The 18,537-nt window shown below is 42.9% G+C and overlaps 1 protein-coding gene across 1 annotated transcript in view; it reads left to right on the top strand.

Moving 5' to 3' along the window:
• Eps15 (epidermal growth factor receptor pathway substrate 15) overlaps window positions 1–9,232 on the top strand; it is a 99,837-nt gene extending 90,605 nt beyond the window's left edge. Inside the window, exons 23-25 of the mRNA XM_032900408.1 lie at window positions 946–1,108; window positions 3,946–4,130; window positions 6,728–9,232. Coding sequence (XP_032756299.1) covers window positions 946–1,108; window positions 3,946–4,130; window positions 6,728–6,874 — 495 coding nt within the window. The 3' untranslated portion in view covers window positions 6,875–9,232. The remainder of the gene's footprint in view (window positions 1–945; window positions 1,109–3,945; window positions 4,131–6,727) is intronic.
• Window positions 9,233–18,537: the final 9,305 nt, after the last annotated feature.

Genomic DNA, 18,537 nt, shown 5'->3' with positions numbered 1-18,537 from the left:
GTCCATTACCTATTGTCCAGTATAGCTGTAGTGTTGGTTTAGGCTAAGAGAAAAAGATTTGAGAGAATTTGGAGATAAGGCAAACTATCTACCTCTAAGGAACATTTGACAGTATCCAGAGACTTTTGTGGTTCCCGAAACCAGGTGGAGGATGCTGTTTGTTTTTAGTGAGTACCTCCTCCAGCACCCTACAGAGCCGCTGTCCTCACACGCTGGCTGGCTGTAGTTATTACATCCCAAAGAGTCAGTAATGCCACTGTTGAAAAGCACTGGTCTAGCTAGGTGGCGGTGGCTCACACTTCTAATCTCAGCACTTGGGAGGCAGAGGCAGGTGGATCTTTTTGAGTTTAAGGTCATCCTGATCTATAGTGACTTCCAAATAGCCAGGGCTGCCTTGAAAAATGGGGCGGGGGCTGGGGGGAGGACACTGGCCTAAATAAATCATACTCCGATTTGTTATAGAAAAGTCAGTCTTTCATTTCCCACATTAAGACTTAATATTCCACTAGATCAATTTGCTTTTTTAAAAAATGACTTTTGGGTTGTCTTCATAGTTTTTCAAGAAACCATTATCTATAAGATTGTCTTTCCTATATTTAAGGGCACTGACAAGCATAGCGTCAGACACTCTTTTTGTTCCATTATCATTGGGCCCAGACAGTCCCATTTGGACCTCAGGAAGTTTAATATTGCCTAAAGCTTACTTAGGAAGCCTTCCGTCCAGAGTTGGCTTGTTTTGGTATGTCCATTGCTCTTGATAAGTAATGATCTGAGACTGCCTACTTGTATAGGCCAATTTCTAATCCTGTTTGTTTCGGAGTGTAAAGGGTAAAATGTCACTTCTCTAAGGATTGAAATAAAACTGCATTATACTTAAATCATCCTTTTGAATACTTTATGACCACATGTGTATCATACTATATAAACATTTCTTTTTAAACAAAGGTCAGCAATGAAGATCCTTTTAATCCTACCATATCAAGTTCTGCCAGCAGTGTGGTCATTCCAAAACCTGTGTTAGAGGAAACCCCCAGCAAGAGTGAAGATGTGCCTCCAGCACTGCCACCCAAGACCGGCACTCCAACAAGGCCCTGCCCACCACCCCCTGGTATGCACTCAGACTTCCCTGATAATGTGTGACCGCTCTCTCTCCAGAAAGTGTTGTGTGTGCCTTACTCGCATCGTGATGTAGCGTGTGTTGTGTGTGCCTTACTCGCATCGTGATGTAGCGTGTGTTGTGTGTGCCTTACTCGCATCGTGATGTAGCGTGTGTTGTGTGTGCCTTACTCGCATCGTGATGTAGCGTGTTAAGACTGTAAGCAAGAGCCAGGCACTGAGCAAGAGCTGCTGTCCTCTTGGCTGCACATGTGCCCCTCCCATCCCCATTGCAGAAAAGAATGGGTGAAATCTCTTTGGTTTTTTTTGTCTTGTTTTTTTTTTTTTTTTTTTTTTTTTGGAAAACCATTAATTATCATTTGAATAGCAGTTTCCTGTACTCTGGTTTTTAAATTAATATTCCTGAGAGAAAACTAACTTGAAGTCTTCCTAAATCCTTAATTATTTATTAATTTTTATTTAGAAAAAAGACAAGGGGTGGGGGGGGCTGCTTGCTCTTTAAAATTCCTTTGTTTTGTTTGAGACAGGATCTAACGAACTAGCCTTAACTGGCCTGGAACTTGCTCTGTAGATCAGGCTGGCCTTGAACTCAAGACTCTTGAAGACCACCTGCCTCTGCCTCCTGAGTGCTGAGTTTAAAGGTATACACCATCATACAGGCTTTAAAAATCTGATTTTTAAAATTCTTTGTGGTCTAGGAACAAATTGTTGTATTTTTAACTTTGTTTTGTGTAGTCTGTGTTACGTTTAGCACTACACCAAGGAAAGGTTTGTTTTTTATGCAGAATAAAGTAACTGTGAAGGCAGTTTCCTGCGTGTGCGCAATGCTGCCAGGCTGCTCTGTGAGAAGACACAGTGTTGTTGGGGACACTGGGCTTTATCCCTAGACTATTCCTAGGTAACTTTTCAGCCCCCACGTTCACTGATCACTGCTTTATTATTGGTAATCATTCTTACCTTTTCTTCCCATGTGTTCGATTGTGGATTATGCATAGAGTTGCTAGTGTATAAGTATCTGCCCAAAACAAGTAAATGAGTTAAGGAATTTTTCTATCTTTTAAGGAAACTCACGTATATCATAGGTTAGGAGTAAGTTGTCAGAGTGTATATAATTTTTAAAACCAATATTTAGTTTATTTACATTTTCACACCCATGCGAGTGTCCTTTTAAAACCCAAATGCCCTAATTTAGTGTCCTAACTGAAACGAGGCTATGAGACGGTTTAGTAGGGAGCACAAGCTTGCTCATGCGCCTGGTGGCCTGCAGTCAAATCCAGAATCCTGCAAAGGCTCAGGAGCAGAACTGTCTCCATAAAGTTGCTCTGGCAATACATAATGCTGTGCACACATACACTGTGGCACATATGTTCTCACACACACACACACCATATATAACATACACAGTATTAATAAAGCTGAAGACATTCAAGTGTACATCATTATAGAAGGAGCAAAGGGAAAGAGTGGTTTGTTGAAAAGATGACTGATTAAGGATCTTTCACACATGCTCAGCAAGCAGTCTCACCACTGAGTGACATTTCTAGCCCTTTTGGTTTTTGACTAGTACCCTATGTATCTTGGCCTGGCCTCAGACTAAATTCCTCACCCTCCTATTCTACCCACATTTCCCAAATGCTAGTATTAACCCCAGGCTTGGTTTTGTTTTCCTTTGGGGTTTTGTTTGCTTGTATTTTTAATAGTGCTAGAGATCAAACCTACAACTGGAGCCATTACTCTGTGATCTTAAAAGTGTAGTTCCCCATGTGTAAGCCTCGGTGCCTTAGTAGTTATATGGTAGCTGCAGCTCAGGTTTCGCCTGTTTTGCAGGACCTCTTGAAGGCATGTTAGGTATGAGATACGAGTATCTTTTGTGAACATTAATAAAGAGAATCCACTATATGACTGCCAGCATAACTGCACTAGAGGAAAGGCAGATTTGAAGAAACTTAAACTTCACCTCTTTTTTTTCAAGAAGTATTACACTTTGAGTAAAACTTTAAATTTTAAGAACATAGCTGGGCATGGTGGCACACGCCGTTAGTCCCAGCACTCAGGAGGCAAAGGCAGGTAGATTTCTGAGTTCAAGGCCAGTGTGGTCTATAGAGCAAGTTCAGGACAGCCAGGGCTACACAGAGAAACCCTGTCTTAAAAAGCAAATAAACTAATGAATGAATAAGATGAATAAATAAAATACTTTACTTTAAAATGGTATCAAAACAATGGGTGATGAATTCGCGGGACAGCATACTGTTATTGGTCAAAGATGAGTTTTCAGCAGCTATGCATAAGCTATGGACTTGGAAGTGTTGATCATTCTCAGATCGAAGTTTTATAGATGGCAAAAATAAGTGAGGTTTTTATCAAATTAATCTTGGGTTTTATGCTACTAGGCATTGTGTAAATATACTAGAGAAGAGAGATTTGCCAAATTTCAGTCACTTGTTATTACTGGCCACTAGTGTCAGGCTGAAGCTGTAACCAGAGGCCATTGCTTTTTAATCTTGATCACTTTTCTCTTGATGGTTGTTATCTTCCTTAGCAGCATGCTTCTTTAAACAGAGAAAGACTTAATTTTGGACAAAATTATGATTCTTGGCCCGCTTCCTCTTTTTGTATTTGGTTTTTGTCCGTTTAGATACAGCTGAAATGTATTTGAGAGAAGTGAAAGCTTTGAGGACAGTTAGTGCGGCCGTTTAAGGCATTTTGAGAAAGTGCCTTGGGCTCTTGCTCTGTGCAGCACCTGCCGTTGTTTAAATGCTCCCTGTGAACATGTTCTTGTGTGCTTGTGTTTGCTGTGTCTACTGGTTAATTGTAATGATTTTGATCCAGGGAAAAGACCCATCAACAAATTGGATTCTTCTGATCCCTTTAAACTGAATGATCCATTTCAGCCTTTCCCAGGCAATGATAGTCCCAAAGAAAAGGATCCTGATATGTTTTGTGATCCATTCACTTCTTCTTCTACCACTGCCAATAAAGAGGCTGAGCCAAGCAGTTTTGCTAACTTCAGTGCTGTAAGTACTGTGAATGGGCTGTTTGGGGAAAATCTTTCCATTTCTAGTTTGAAGAGTTTTCAAAGATTTCTTAATAGTCTTCCAAATTTGCATCACTTTATCAACATACTAAAAATTATCTTTATTCTCCCCCTCCCCAAGCAAAACCTCTGTTTGGTTTTGTTTTGCTGGTTCTTAGATAATTTCCATTGCTAAGCTGATGTTAGTCATTGTGGTTCTTGTAAACAAGATGCTTTATATACCCTTTCTCTCAGTCTTGATGATAGGAGTAGAAGTAAAATCTTGACTGTTACTATTTGACAAAGGTTATGTATGATGGTGATTTAAAAGCTTGCTGTCTGCCTACTCTGTAATGCCAGGAAGAAGCCTGTATATTTGTAGCTGTGGATGTGTGTTTGTGTACAAAGCTTTGGCAGTTTCTAGAGGCCAGTTGGCAGTTTCTGTGAGGGGACAGTTCAGGGGTTCTTTGGATACAAAACAAAAGTCTTCACCCACTGTATTGCATAATAATTTGATGGTTTGGTGGTGGCGATTCTTTTTATCCATCTGTGAGCCCAGGTACTCATGCATGATAAGTTACTCATCCATGATAAGTTACTCATCCATGATAAGCTTGTGCTCTGCCAGGGTAACCTTTTCAGTTTAGTGAGACTTAAGAGCTAAGCATTATTTCAGAGACCCAAAGAAGGACTATGTGAATAGGCTGGGCAAGTCCCTTGTTCTATTAGAAATGCAGTAACCCACTGGGGAGGCGTCATATATATCATCACTTATTAAAAATGAAATTCTCAGGGTAGCTAACAAGGTTTTGTTTCTTCAGGCAAAGTGACATTCACTACCATTGCCCATTCTATAAGAGAAATTTTCCTATTTATAACCTTTTATTCTTGACTTTGGAGATGAACAATTGAGTGGTCAAATGCCCCTGGCCACAGCACGTACCATTTGGGTCCACTCACTCATTGTCTTACTTACTCTGGCTACTTGGAAAAGAGGAGGGCAGAAATCTGTGTGCAACTGGGGCAGTTGCAGCGCCCACCATCTGAGGTTCCAGGGGCATCGCCTGAGTGTGAAGGAACAAGATAGAGATCCCTCTTAAATGACGACTCCGAATTGTCTTCAGGGTCCATGTCAGGTAGAATTTGAGTTGTTTCAAACAGAGAACGATGGAGAATTGGCTTTCTTAGGAGATTGTAATTCTCATGTAAAATAAGTGTCTGGCAGTTTGTAACACTCAGTGTGTTAAATATGGGTCTGTGTAAAACCTGGTTGGAATTAGTCTTGAACAGTAGTGGAGACATTTTACTTATTTTATACTTCAGAATCTCAGTACAGTGCAGCATAAAAGTAGCTCACACTAAAGTCCTCCATTTTCACTCTGAGAGGTTTGATAAACACACCAAGAGGCACAGGGACACTGTTGAAGCCTTCCAGTTTGCTTCCCTTCTTTGATGGGTCTCCTCATGTGACAAGACTCAAACCACATAGAATTTTGTATCTAGTTTCTGCTGAAATTTGATTGTAGTTAGAAATACACAAATATTTTTCCAATCTAATCTTCATCATTATTAAGATTTTACTTAAGCTGGGTCATTTTAGTTATGCAAAACTGGGTTAGAAATTTCTAAGGACTATCAGAATCTTCAAAATGCTTGTTAAAAATAATTAGGTTTACATACTGTATCTAAAGTACTTAACTATAGCCAAATCCACCTGCTTTTGCTCTGTACTTCCTGAGAGGTCAGCTGAGGCGGCACTCCGTCACTAGTGTGGCAATGTTAATGACACGTCAGTCAGGCATGCTGCCACGTGGCTGTAATCCCACACCTCAGGACACAGGCAGGAGGATCATGAGTTTGAGGCCAACGTGAGCTACCTAGTAATAGTCCATCTTTAAAACAACAGCAACAACAACAACAAAAAACAAAAACCAGGAAGCAAGGAAAGAAGAAAAAAATGTGTGTAGTCACAAACTCGTATTTTATGTTGAATTGAAAGACTAGACCACTCCTTTCTATCCTAAACATTTAACCTGTTTTGAGACAAAATATCACTGTGTCTCAGATTGGCTTCTGTTTCGCAGTCCTCCTTCCTTAGTCTCCCATGTGCTAGGACTGCAAGCATGTGCCACCATGCCTGTAATTGCTACTTTTTTAGCAGTTTGCTTTATAGACTTTATTATATTTTTATAGACTTTTCTTCCCATAGATTGCATTAAATTTTTAAAGTAAATCAGAGCTCAGGAAATAGTTAAAATACATTTTCAGAAAAGCAAGGAATTGAGCTAGAGAGATGGCTCAATGGTTAAGAGCACTGACTGCTCTTCCAGAGGTCCTGAGTTCAATTCCCAGCAACCACATGGTGGCTCACAACCATCTGTAATGAGATCTGATGCCCTCTTCTGGTGGGTCTGAAGATAACTACAATGTACTTATATATAATAAATAAATAAATCTTTAACAACAAAAAAAGTAACCCAAGGAATTAACACTATTCCTTTAGGTAAAACAAGTAGTTAGCACTCTCTTATAAAAGGTCTTTTGTATGTCTTAGTTTATTTTTTAATTCCTTCATTCTCTTGATCCTTTAAATGCCAGTATCCCTCTGAAGAAGATATGATTGAGTGGGCCAAGAGGGAGAGTGAGCGAGAAGAAGAGCAGAGGCTTGCCAGACTAAATCAGCAGGAACAAGAAGACTTGGAACTGGCCATTGCACTTAGCAAATCAGAGATCTCAGAAGCATGAAGAGTCCTCTGTCCCCGTCAGCCGCACATGCTCTTCCTGAATACCGAAGCTGTTTACCATGTGCATCCAACTACCTATGAGCATGGGATACAAAGGTTTGCGATTCCTGTAAATGTGACAAGTCTAGTTTGTTCGTTTGGGGGGGGGGGACTTCAAATGTGTCTTTTATTTTTTTCTTCCAAAAGCAGTACCCTAATTAAACAGCTTTGCCTAGACCCCTGTCCTGGTGTGCATTTACAGTGAGCTCCTGCCTGCTTGTACTAGTCCCTATAAAGCTAGGGCACCAAGCCTCTGCCTTCTGGAACCTAGCAGATAGAGTTTCGCGCTGTGCTGCCCTTGTCCTGTAGTAACTTTGACAACGACTGGAGTTCTGAAAGTGTGCAAGTATTCTCCCTGAGCTGAGTGGTGGAGGGAGGGGAAGGGAAAGCGTATCCTGTTTCTTCTGATCGGTACAAATTAGCCAATTTAAAGTATATTATATGTACTTCTGGAGAAAATATAATTAAGTTATTCTTTAGAGACAGGAAAATAATCTGCATAGATCAACTGCAGTATTGGAAACCAGATGAATTAAGTTAAACCATTGTTGCTCCAGCTCAAGTAATTCCTAAATGAAAGTATTAAAGCCTTGTATATGAAACATGTTTTTAAAACAGTTCTCTCTGGAGAATTTTAATTTTAAGATTAACAAATACCTCACTACATGTTTCCTAGTTAAAAACAAGCAAACCAATTTCTTACAAGTAAATTTTGCAAGGAAATGTTCATTTTAAGTCCTAGTGAGGAAAATTGTAATTTAAAATACAACCTATCCACTTACGGTAAGCAGACCCTTAGCCCGTGCCCACTTTGCCTTTGTGGCTGCACTGACTGTAGTTCATAAGTGTCCTGAGGTCCAGGAAGCTAGAGTTGGAAGGTACTGTGGTATTCTTTATGTGTTTGGTTTCTTTAGTGAAGGCCCAGCCATTTGCAGTGATACAAATGGAAGAATAACATTTGTTATGTCCTCTTGTTTTCTTTTCTGTCGTCTTTGTAGTTTAAATTACTTTATTTACTTGCTCTATTTTTCTCACCTATAAAATTGACAAGCGACCCCATCCCACCCAAAATAATTTTCTAGTTTTCAAATTGAGAGAAAAATAAACTGAGTTGCCAAATTACCAGAGCCCTGCTTTTGTTAAAAGCCCTTCTTCTGCTAGACTGGCCTGACTGACAGCTGGATTTGAATGGATTTGAAGTAGACTATAATTTTTAAAATATGATACTAATTTAGTGTTTGTTATACCAAGATAAACAAAAATGCACCTACAAACTATTTAAAATTCTTTAGGATAACCAAGTTAAGATGGCATTGAACTGTTGTTAATCAGAGTAATTTACTGCCTGGCCTATAAATAAATTCCTGTGTCTGGGTAGACCATCTTGAAATGGTGCTTTCTTCCCCCCACACACTATTGGAAAGCTAGGATTTAAAGCAAACTTAATTAAACCACTTCCTTGCACTGTTAACTTTTTTCTACTTTTGTAAATAAATATTTCAGCATAAAAGTTAAACATATGAAGTAAGGGCTGAATTGTACTCACAAGGCTTTAATGGTGATAACTAGTCCAGTGGCCTAAGTGTTTGCTGCAAAGGGTGATGAGCAGGTCGTGTTGGGTTGTGGTAGGTGGTGTCTCTGTTTGCCCCCTTCCTCTCACTCCTCAGGAGAAAGGTAAGTTGACTTGAATAAACTTTGTTTGCACTGAGAAAAGTGAAAAATGTTTGAAATGCTTTAAATTTTTTTAATTAAAAAAACTCTGGAAATATTAAATGTCTATAACTTATAAACAGCAACTTTTGACATGTAGTAAGTGTGCCCTAATCTTCAGTGCGCTTAGCTGGGTCATAACGACTCTGACCCTTTGTTAAGATGTGTGTGCTCAGTGGGCCAATATCATACTGAAGTGTGTATATATGATATAAACATATCTGTGTCTCCATGCTTGACTGTATGGAATGAATGTCTTAAGGCCATCTGTGATGTTTATGGTGTTGACCCTGGCTCCAGAGCCTGCGCTGGAAACAAAGACATGAGTTTTAACCATCTTTTATGCACTAGTTCAGCTTCATTTGAGCTCTCTTCATAGAATTTTCCTCGTGTTTCAAACTTATAAATTACAGTTGTAATTATGAGAATAATAAACTTTAATAAATAGAAGTGTGTACTATCTCATTTTGCATCGGAGCTTTGCACTGTTGCTGATTGTGTGCATATGGTAGGAGGGCAAGTTACCGTCAGCATACATTATCCTGGACAAAGTGTTTCTGACAATACTATGTAGACTAAATAAATGTTGAATGTTTACTCTATAAACCAACATTTTGTTATTTTGTCCTGTTTTTTGAAAGGAAGTTTGGAAATGTATCTTCATAAAGATAGAGCCTAAAACACACGGCTGTGTATCTGCTGAGTATGGACTTGTACCTTGGATTCTTAGGATGCTCCTGACGTCCAACCCTTTTCTGCCATTTTTGAGAACATAACTTTGAGAAAATCCTTTAAGTCAGACATGGTTGTGCACACCTTTAATCCAGGAGGCAAAAGCAAACAGGTCCCAAGTTCTGACCAGCCTAGTCTCTATGGCAAGTTCCAAGTCAGCCTGAACTACACAGGGAGACCCTTTTTAAAAACAAGCAACAGCAACAACAAGAGAAAGTTCTTTAGCCTCTGATTCCCTCAACTTCATTTTCCTTGATAGTTTGGCGATCTTTTATAGATGGAGGCCTTGCTATCTTGGGCTAACCTCCAACTCAGTTCTTCTGCCTCTTCTGAACAGTTCTTCTGAACAGTTGGGATTATAGGCGTGTAGTACCCTGCCTAGCTGACACCTTTTTAATACTAGTTACTTTAAGGAAATAAAATTCATCACCACCACCACCCCCAGGGCCTCATGCGTGCTGGACCAACGTTTACCCCTGAGCTCTTCCCAGACTCACATTAGACTATGTGGTGTATGTGAAGCCCTATGCTAGCATTTTGTGTCTGTGCTTATGTTCCTTGTCTAGTTTTCACCATGGGACTACGTAGGGGCAGTTTTTACCCTGTTTTGGAAATGGAGGACCTGGTACTCAGGAAGTTCCAGCAGTGTGCTTTAGCTTACACACCCGATCTCTTGATTCCAGCATGAGAACACATGTAGCTTACATACTGTATTTCATTGGTGTGAAGAAATGCTTCCAGAAAATGATAGGAACAGGACATGATAAATAATAAGTGACATTTTTAATGTTGTTATGATCCTCAGTGTTTAGCAAGTATCAGTCCACCTGGTCCCCACAACCGTAACTCTGAAAAATACAGGTGTCCTCTTTTCAGAAATACCCAAGTGAGAACCCAGGAAACCAGCTCCAGAGGTTTACTGCCACTCATTATTCTGAAGAGAGAGAAACCAGAGTAGAGATACCATGTGTAGTCTATATAGTCACTCTCTATGGAACAAATCTACTAATTTGGCACCTAATATAAAACATTCTTCAGAGCCCAGTGTGCTAGTGCACACCCCTAATCCCAGCACTGAAAGGCAGACAGGTGGATCTCTTGAGTTGGAGGTCAGGCTGATCTACATAGAGTTACAGGCCAGCCAGAGCTCATAGCAAGACTCCATCAAGAAAGAAGAACAAGGAGGAAGAAGCATTGATTCTCTCTGGGCCTGGACAGATGCCCAGTGGTTATGGGCTTTTGCTGCTATTGCAGAAGATTATAGAGTTCAGTTTCCAGCACCCACACTGATTGCTCACAACTGCCCATAATCCCAGTGCCAGGGTTAGCGTGCCCTTTTCTGGATTCCTTGGGCATTCACACTCATCTATACAGATAGGACTGTAACACATAATTAAAAATAGATCTTAAATAAAAGCATTCTCCATTTAATAGTCTTGTCTAACTTACATGAATTGCTGACATGAGAACTAAATTGTAAATTATTAACGTTACCTCATGAACATAGGGGCAGAAAGAGCTAGCCTTACTTTTTATTAAAGAAGTACAAGTTTAAGCCAAGTGGTGGTTTATGCCTAATAAGACTAGCATTTCTGGATGCTCACCCAGAAAAGTACTGGGAATTAGTGATCAGCCTGGGTTATAAGTTTGAAGCAGTATGCCAAGCAGAAACAGAAGTAGTCAGTAATGCCGAGGCTCTGGAGGAGGACATGGAGGGAAGTGAGAAACTGAGGATTCCAGTGGCGGGAGTGCCTGGAATGGATGAAGCTCTGGGCTCAATCCCCAGCACCCTGTAAACTGACAGGATGCTGCATGCCTGTGAATCCAACACTAGGGAAATAAGGCAGGAGGGTCAGGAGTCAAAGGTCATCATTGGCTATATAAGGAGTTCAAGTCCAACTTGGATTCCATAAACCCCCAATTCTGAATAAAAAGGAGGTAGAACGTAAGTTTAAAACGTTTTTAAGCAGCTCAGTACAGCCATACATTACATTTGCAGATAAAAGAATAAGTTGTCTTTGTGTTTTTGCATAAGCTCTCCTTGGTAATTGAGATTGCTTTAAATTGAAGGAAAAAAAATGAAGTTATCCAATTGGCTAAACCCCTAAGAGGAGAGTGACTTCAGAACAAAATGAGATTAACAAATCATAGCATCTAAATAGATGTTATTGAGAGGAAAGAGTCGCTCTCCATTTAGCAAGCCTCCAGGTGGTCTGAAGGTGTATTAATGAAGGCGGAGGGACCCCGCTCCAGCCTATGATTTAGTAGTCAGGTGTAGGATCCATAGCCACACCGTGTTTGATGTGTACTTCGATTTCTTCTGCAAGAGGCTTCACGTAAGTGGCATTTATCACTTTAATGAATTTAGCCTGTTGTAAGATCAGACCTTTCTTTAGAAACCTGATTTCAACAGTAAAAGAGACAGTAACTATTAGTCGAGTTCACAGGTGTAAGGACCAGGATATCACTTTCCCATCATCACTGGGCTTTGCCCATAGTAGATTGAATCTGAGGTCTTTCTTCCTGGTGCTGCCTTTGCTCTCAGCTGCCTGGACTGCGGGCATGGTTTTCTAGATTAATATGTTTATTGAGCTAACACCTGGTTTGGCTGGTTGGGTGGTTGTTTGTCTCTTTGGGATAACACTGCATACCTTGGCTTTTGATTGATTGTATGTAAATCTTTTAGTGTGTTGAAGAGCATCATTTTAAATCTAGGAAATAGGGGCTGGGGATTTAGCTCAGTGGTAGAGCGCTTGCCTAGCAAGCGCAAGGCCCTGGGTTTGGTCCCCAGCTTCGAAAAAAAAAGAAAAAAGAAAGAAAATCTAGGAAATAGAATTTGTCATTGCATATGTGCTGGGTCACAAGACAAAATGGAAGCCACTGATTTTTAAAAATATTTCAAATTCAGGTCTTAATGTTACATATATTCTGCATGAATGATATGAATTATATAAAAAATTATCTTAAGCCAAGCACGGTAGTACATGCCTATGGTTGGCACTGTAGAAGCGGAGGCAGTCAGGAGCTTGTAGCCAGCCTAAGTAACTGTAACTATGTCAATTAACTAATTCTGGTCTGACTATTTTCCTAAGTCTTTTGACCCCTCTGAACACAGTGAGAATAACATTTTATTCTCAGAATTGTTGGACTAATGATTATCGATACAAGGCCTTAATTTATATTATATTGCAGATACTAAGAGCTGTCATGTCAATTTTTTAAGATAGAAAGGTGGCCCAGTGTGCAAAGGCACTTACTGCCAAGCCTGTCACTGACTACTGTAAGTTAGGTACACGTGCACATGTGGGGCTCACACGCAGATGCACACTAATGATTATTAAGAGAAGATGAGAAGGTAATGATACATTTTAAGAACTTGTTGATCTGATCTGAAGAAAGGGGATAAACCTGTTTCCTTTAAAGTCGTTGATACAGAACACCTCATTTTCCTACTCTGAATAAAATTATCACTGAAGGAAGTGCGCAGAATGATATTCCCACAACTGCTCTGTTGCTGCTTACTCATTTGTAACAGTCCTTGTAGTATGTATTGTCATTGTCCTCGGTTTAGTGATGAGGTTAAGTAGCTGGCCTGAAGCCAAGGATTCAGCGTAAGCATTGGCTGGGGATAAAACTATATTCTACCTCAGGTTTATTACAAGATGCAAATCAGATGAGCTTGGGAGGCTGTACGTCCTAAGGACTTGCATGCACAAACATGGTACACTTAGTTCCTGCAGGTAAAACAACCTTACACATAAAAATAAATCTTTGGGGCAAAACACCTGAGTTCTAAAAGAACACGGCCTATAGGGTTGGAGGATTGATTTGGTACTTGTGAAGAGTTTAAGATAATGCCAAATATAGTTCTAAGTAGACGCTGAAAAATGGCAAACACCCAAGCTCCTGACTCAATTTCTAAACTTCTGAGCTGGAGTGGGGTGTGGGAGAGAGGGCAGTGACTGTCACCCAGGCAGGCCTGGAGCTCTTCTGTCCTTTTGCACATTGGAGTTGGTGTGTAAACCCTCCCTGTCGTGGTGCTACCAATAACAACTTACTGGGTATTGGTTCCCTCCTTCACTCAACTGTGCGTAGCAGTGGTTCCAGTTCAGAAAAGACAGACACCAGCTGATTCTCTGTACTCTCAGATAGAAATCTGAAGACTGGAGCTGGGCGTGGTGGCTCTTGTATGTAATCCCAGTACTTGGGAGGCTGGGCTGGAAGATTGTTCAAGAGCAGCCTAAGTTACAGAGTGAGACCAGGCCTCAAGTAAAAGATCATACATACATACATACATACACACACATATATACACACATACATACATACACACATATATACATACACGTATACACATACACACACATACACACACAAGGAGGGGAGGGAGAGAGGGAAGACAGAATATGAAGAATGAGAATGGATCTGTGGACTACTGTTAAAAATATGTAGTGTTGGGTTAACGAGGTGGCTCAGTGGGTAAAAGCACCTGAATTCTGTCACCAGAACCCACAGGGATCGAAAGAGAGCTGACTCAAAAGTCCAAATGCAAATGCATGCACACAAGTTGAATGTTTAAAAAAACCTTTTTTAGTTAAAAAATGTAGTTTAAATACTCCAGGAGAATAAACAAAAATTGTGACCTCTGGACAGGGAGAGACTTGAAGGGAGGAGAACCTGGGAGGCTTCCTGGAGGAGGTGGTGTTGGCAGTTATCCCAGAGGCAGGGTGGAACTTTAATCCTTTGTCAATAGCCTGGACTCCCTGTAGGAGACTAGGCTTCTTATTCTGAGATTTCATGCCCAAGTCCAGGGAGCCCTGGCTTCCTTCAGTAACCAACACTGCCAAGCTGAACCAGGGGTTTCTAAAGCCTGTGGGTACACACAAGCTGGAATTTCAAGGTCTGGACACACTAGTTTTGTGGTTAGATAGGCACATTCTCAGGCTCTGGGGTGTGTGCTCAGAGAAAGGGGGAAATGTCACCTCTGCTGAGCCGAGTGACTACCCAGATGTAAATGAGGCCGCTTGGCACAACCAGGGCCAGAGACCACAGGCAGAGTGGAACTGTGGCCAGAAAGACAGCTCTTACAGTGTGGTCTCCAAAAATTAACCTCTGAACTTCAGTTCTGTCAACTGCAAGAATGGAGATACGTGGTATTTAGTAAGTTGAAGATAAGATTTTATGTAAAGCATGTGACTAAGAGGTTGGCATATTGAAAACATTTGATTTGTAAGAATCAGCCACAGTGTATTAGACAGGAGACTTGTATTACACAAGCACACAGGATGTAAACCCAGCCCAAAAGGAAATGGAAGCTCTCAGCCTCCACACTCTTGAAGAAAGCTTCCAGGAGGTCCTGGATCCAAGTTCTCTCAAGCTGCTAGCTTGTGTAAGCGCCCACAGGTGCCTGCTGGACTGCTCTGGTGAGGTCCAGAGCCCATCCTTCTTGTTAGGGGTAATATAAAATGCTGGAAACACACACGACTCGCATTATTCTGAGAGACTGGCATAATAGCTCCTGTCCCATCCCCCACCAAAACTCAAATCAGAAGTTTATGGTGGTGCTTGGTCTGCGTGCTTCGGGACAAACCTGACCCTCTCTGTGTCCAAAGATGGGTCTCGACCAGTTAGGTTCTGGATGGAATGGAGGTGCTCTTGTCCCCCAGGCCTGGCCTGCTACAGGGACGTCTGCAAGGGAGGAGGCCGGCCAAGGTTGGGAGGAGCTGGGCCCGCCCTGCATGTCTGATCAGGTGCTGCCTCCGGAGAGTCCCTGAGAGTCTCTGCAGCCAGCTGCAGCTGTCACCACCGAGGGGCCATCAGTGCCCTCCTTCCAGCCAGCCTGTGCCCATGGCCTTCCTGACCACCTGGAAGAGGGCAGCATCCAGGAAAAGAGACCGCAGGTACAGGATCGCGGTCGCGCGGTTGGGGCTTGGGGTGGGGCTGAGGGGGGATCTGAGAGTACCAAGGACAGTAAGGCAGCAAGCTTGTGGCTAACTGCCGCCTTTGGGCTACTCAGAGCTTCCTGCATCCGAATGTGCTCCCTGGTCACCTGTACTCTCCCTGAGCCAGTGAGGTCTGCGGATAAAGGAGTGCAGCCCCATTCCACCTAAGCCAAGTTGCTAGGTCACTGGTCTGGCCTTTGGGGCTGGCAGCACAGAGAAGGGGATCCTGGTTCTCAGCCCGGTGGGGGGTGGGGGGTTGGGGGGTGGAGTAGGGGAGCTGAACAGAGGGAGGAGTGGAGATATGCACCAAAGTTCCCCCCTGCACAACTCCGTAGGGATGTGCTCTCTTCTGGGTGTCACTCCCCAACTTCCCCCATGTGTTTGAGTTGGTGGCTTTAGGTGTGTTTGCTATCTGAAGGAACAGTCCTGACTGCCTCACAAGGCTTTCATACTGACATAGCTGTTGCCCACACTGCTGTCCCTGGGAGAGGGCAATGCTGTCCCGAGCACCCCTAGCTTGACAAGCCACAACCCTGATAATATATCTTCACCCCCAAACCTGTTCCTCATCCTGTGTCCCCATCTCAGTGAGTGGTATAGTCATCCACCCAGTTGCCCAAGCCTGAAACCTGGGAGTCATCTCTGACCCCTCCCTCCTCATCCCTTCCCCAGTCCTGCTGACTCTAACCTTTGTCTAGCAGAAGCCCCTAGCTTGCCCAGTTTTCTCACTAAAGCAAGTGTATAGGAAGACCAGGGTTCAAGGTTCAGTATCTAGTGAGCTTAAGATGGAAACTGGCCTGGGACACATAAAGCATTAGACCCTGTCTACAAACAAACAAGCAAACAAACCCAGAACAGCCTGTGGCTGCTTAGCCCCTGGAAGCTGAGTTACTGGCATCTGCATTGTAGTATTACATTGTAGTATTCTTACAGCTGTGCCGAGTTGCTCAGATCTGCCTGGGAGACAGTCTCCTCACTCCTTGACACTCAGTAGAGCTCTCCTCTTTAAAAATCCCCTTCACACCCCTCCCCCTTTGGATGGCTTCTCTAGGTAGCCCTGGCTGTCCTGGTTTGCTCTCTGAAGACCAGGCTGGCCCCAAAGTCAAAGCCCACTTGCCTCTGTTTCCTGAGAGCTGGGATTAAAGATGTGAGCCACCAACACCTAGTGTGTTGCCCCTCTCTCTCTCTCTCTCTCTCCCCCCCCCCCCATTTATTTATTGAGGAGGTTGGCAAGCATATTCCACAGTACACATGTGGACAACCTTCAGGGGTCAGTCCTCTCCTTCTACCATATGGTCCCAAGGGTAGAGCTTGGGTCATCAGCTTGACTGCAGCTGAAGTTACCTGCTGAGCCCTCTAGGCAGCCTGAGTTTTCAGATCCAGGGCACTAGCACATTTGCTTCTCCTTTTTTGGTTCTCAACCAGCACTTCAGGACACTCTGTGGATCACTTGCCTTGTGTTAAGCACTGTATGAGGGAGGCTTTGTGGCCACAGTTGGAATTTAGACACAGAGGCCTCTGCTCTTGGAGACCATATTCTAGCATAGACCAGCAGCACAGACAAACAGAGACAAAGGGGCATCAGAAATAGGTGCCGGGCAAACTTTACAGTAAGACCATGGGACGCACAGTAAAAGTGGAGCATGCTCAGAGCCTTCCAGAGTGAGAACAGTTCATGCCAAAGCCAAAGGTATGTCTGAGGGAGCAGAAGGGGGCCAGGAATTAAAGATCTAAGGAGCTCAGAGAAAGGCTGGCCAGAGAAATGAGAATTATTGGTAAGTACCCAAAGGCTCTAGGCAGGATTTTCACTTTTTCTAAAGGTGACCGTGCTACCCTAACAAGAAATGATTCTCTAGACAGATCTTCTCAACTATAGGTGATGGCCGTCCACTCCTTCACACAAGAGGGTGGGGTCCCCAGGGCCCAGTAAAAATTGGGGCTCAATATATTTTGGTTCTGATGATGTTACAAGGAGTAATTTCTGAGGAAGACAGAACTCCCTGACTGCCATAACGAAGCCGGCTGTGGTCCAGGCCTCTCCTCATCTAGGACCTGTCAATGAGAATTCAGTTGCTCTCTGTCCTGTGGGCAACAGGAAGCCTCCCAAGTAGTCTGCATGTGTATTTCTAGTGTCATTGTGTGGAGAGACCAGAGGCAGGGTAACCAGAAGGGAGGATGGGTTGATGACCTAGGAGAGGGATGCTGGGGTAGAGATTAGGAGAAAGGGGGAACTGGGAGAGAGAAGCTAAGCAGAAAGGAGACTTGGTAAAACAGGCCAGAGAATCACCAAGAGTGAGGCTCTGGTCAAGAACATGCCTCCACGTGAGTGGCCTGCACATCCATGCCTTCAAAGGTCAGCTGTGGCTTGTAGACAGCATCAGGCCATGACTAGTGTCTTAGTGGAAAAGTGAGGAAATCTTCCATCCTAGATCTGTTCTTTGAGTAGAAGAGATTTGGAAAGTTTCAGGGGTCAGAGGTGGCATTTCCTTCAGGAGAACTAGATAATTTCAGAACTATTGAGGAAATGAATGGGACTGTCCTGGAACCTGCTATCCCTTAATGTGAGCATCACCACCTACCTGGCCTCAAATTGATTTCTTAGCTCAGCCAAACCACAGCCCCAGGCATGGTTTGTGCTAGCGAAGTCCTGCTCTTGGTGTGAGCCCGAGTCAGAGGAGCACTCGAAGTCTAAGGTTGCCAGGGTCCTGGACAGCGTTGCAGGGGACTTGAGGCCACTTGAGGCTTAGATTTTACTCACGATTTCCGGATCCTTCAAGGTGAAGCACTGGTGATTCCTAGGCTTGTGATTTAAAGCTCCAAGTTTTTATACTGTCAGCTATTTAAATTCCAGGATTCGGACCTCCCACACTGCTAGGAATAGGAGTCTGAAAGGAGAGATTCTTCATTAGCACCTCAGTCCCCAGTGATGGGTCATGAAAAGTCTTCCAAGTAAGCTTTGTCTTGCCTTGTGAGTGTAGGAAGACAGAAACATGAGGCAGCTAGGGCACTTTTTAACATCCGGGAGAAATAGGCTATTGGGGTTGCAGCTTGAGATCGGTCACCATTCTGTTTCCTGAAGGATCCTCAAGTCTGTGTAAGAGTTGCCTTGCTTCCCTGGAAAGTCTGTCAGCTCACTTTCCATGGCCAGCCCCACTGTCTCCTGATTCTCCTTGCAGCTCCCTGGTTGCCAAACCTTTATATGGCACCAGAAAGCAGAGAGAAAAAGCACCTAGAGGCCACA

This window comes from Rattus rattus, chromosome 1, assembly GCF_011064425.1.
Source record: "Rattus rattus isolate New Zealand chromosome 1, Rrattus_CSIRO_v1, whole genome shotgun sequence".
NCBI classification, from domain to species: Eukaryota; Metazoa; Chordata; class Mammalia; order Rodentia; family Muridae; genus Rattus; species Rattus rattus.
The sequence above is the reverse complement of the archived record's forward strand: the minus strand, read 5'-3'. Positions and strand labels throughout refer to the sequence as shown.